Source organism: Trachemys scripta, chromosome 11 (assembly GCF_013100865.1).
Source record: "Trachemys scripta elegans isolate TJP31775 chromosome 11, CAS_Tse_1.0, whole genome shotgun sequence".
In the NCBI taxonomy this organism is placed as follows: domain Eukaryota; kingdom Metazoa; phylum Chordata; order Testudines; family Emydidae; genus Trachemys; species Trachemys scripta.
In genome coordinates, this window is record NC_048308.1 from 3,032,425 (window position 1) to 3,033,425 (window position 1,001).

At 43.4% G+C, this 1,001-nt stretch overlaps 1 protein-coding gene across 1 annotated transcript in view; it reads right to left on the bottom strand.

The window, feature by feature from the left end:
* Nucleotides 1–315: 315 nt before the first annotated feature.
* Nucleotides 316–1,001, bottom strand: part of RPL37A (ribosomal protein L37a) — a 6,371-nt gene continuing 5,685 nt past the window's right edge. Inside the window, exon 4 of the mRNA XM_034786300.1 lies at nucleotides 316–476. Within this exon, the coding sequence (XP_034642191.1) occupies nucleotides 413–476 (64 nt within the window). The 3' untranslated portion in view covers nucleotides 316–412. The remainder of the gene's footprint in view (nucleotides 477–1,001) is intronic.

The following is a 1,001-nucleotide window of genomic DNA, read 5'->3' on the forward strand; positions in this document are numbered from 1 at the left end:
TGTCACAAGTGCCATAGTACCCCATTAGAACTGCCTAGGCTTTTCTTTAGAGCGCTTATAAAAAGACGGACAACCCACTGATTCGTTCAACTAATAGAACTGCAGCACGCAAATTAACTGCAGTGGAACGGTACTGATTGATTGAGCTACTTCTGATGTTACAGTGTCATTAAGAATGACCTGTCCATGACCATAACAAATAGATACAGCATTTGCTATCAGTGCCGCCATAACAATAGAATCGACAGCTAAGCAGATTCACAACCATAGCGTGGCAGACCAGATATAATTTTGTACAGACAAGGAAAAAAAGGGTTCTGTTCCACTACACCCTTTTTATTGACAAAAGAATGGTAGAGATTTTCAGACTCTGGAGAAGGAAGATATGAATCATGGGAACAGGTAGAAGCTTCTACTGGTCTTTCAATTCCTTCAGTCTTCTGATGGCAGATTTGACTGTCACTGCAGAGGTGGTGCTGGAAGAAAAACCATAGTGTCACTCCTACACTGAAGCAACCAGCAACGCTCATCAATTGCACTCAATTTATCAGCTGAAGTGAAGCAGTTATAACTTAGTGCAAATCCACTTCAATATCTCATGACCCTGAGAACACAGATCTGAGTCTGAGCAGGTATATGCAGTTACGTGTCTTGTATCTCAACCTGAACTGTGCTGTAGTGACATCATACAGTAATTAAAGGATTATTGCATTTTAGCACCTGTGGTCCTAGCTCCCCCAAAGCACTAATAATTCTGAATTTGATGAGTTTGAGGTTAAATTTAAAAAACCCAAACATGTTCAGTTATGAACTGTACAGTTAAAACACCCATCAATCTGAACTCTGCCCTGCAGTGATGCCAAAAAGGGGAAAAAAAGAGAAACCTACTATTTTATTCTAAGGCAGTGGTCGGTCCTCAAACTTTTTACCTTGCATCCCTCCCTTACCTCTGTCCACCCTCCCCCCCCCCCCCCCCCCCCCCCCCCCCCCCCCCCCCCCCC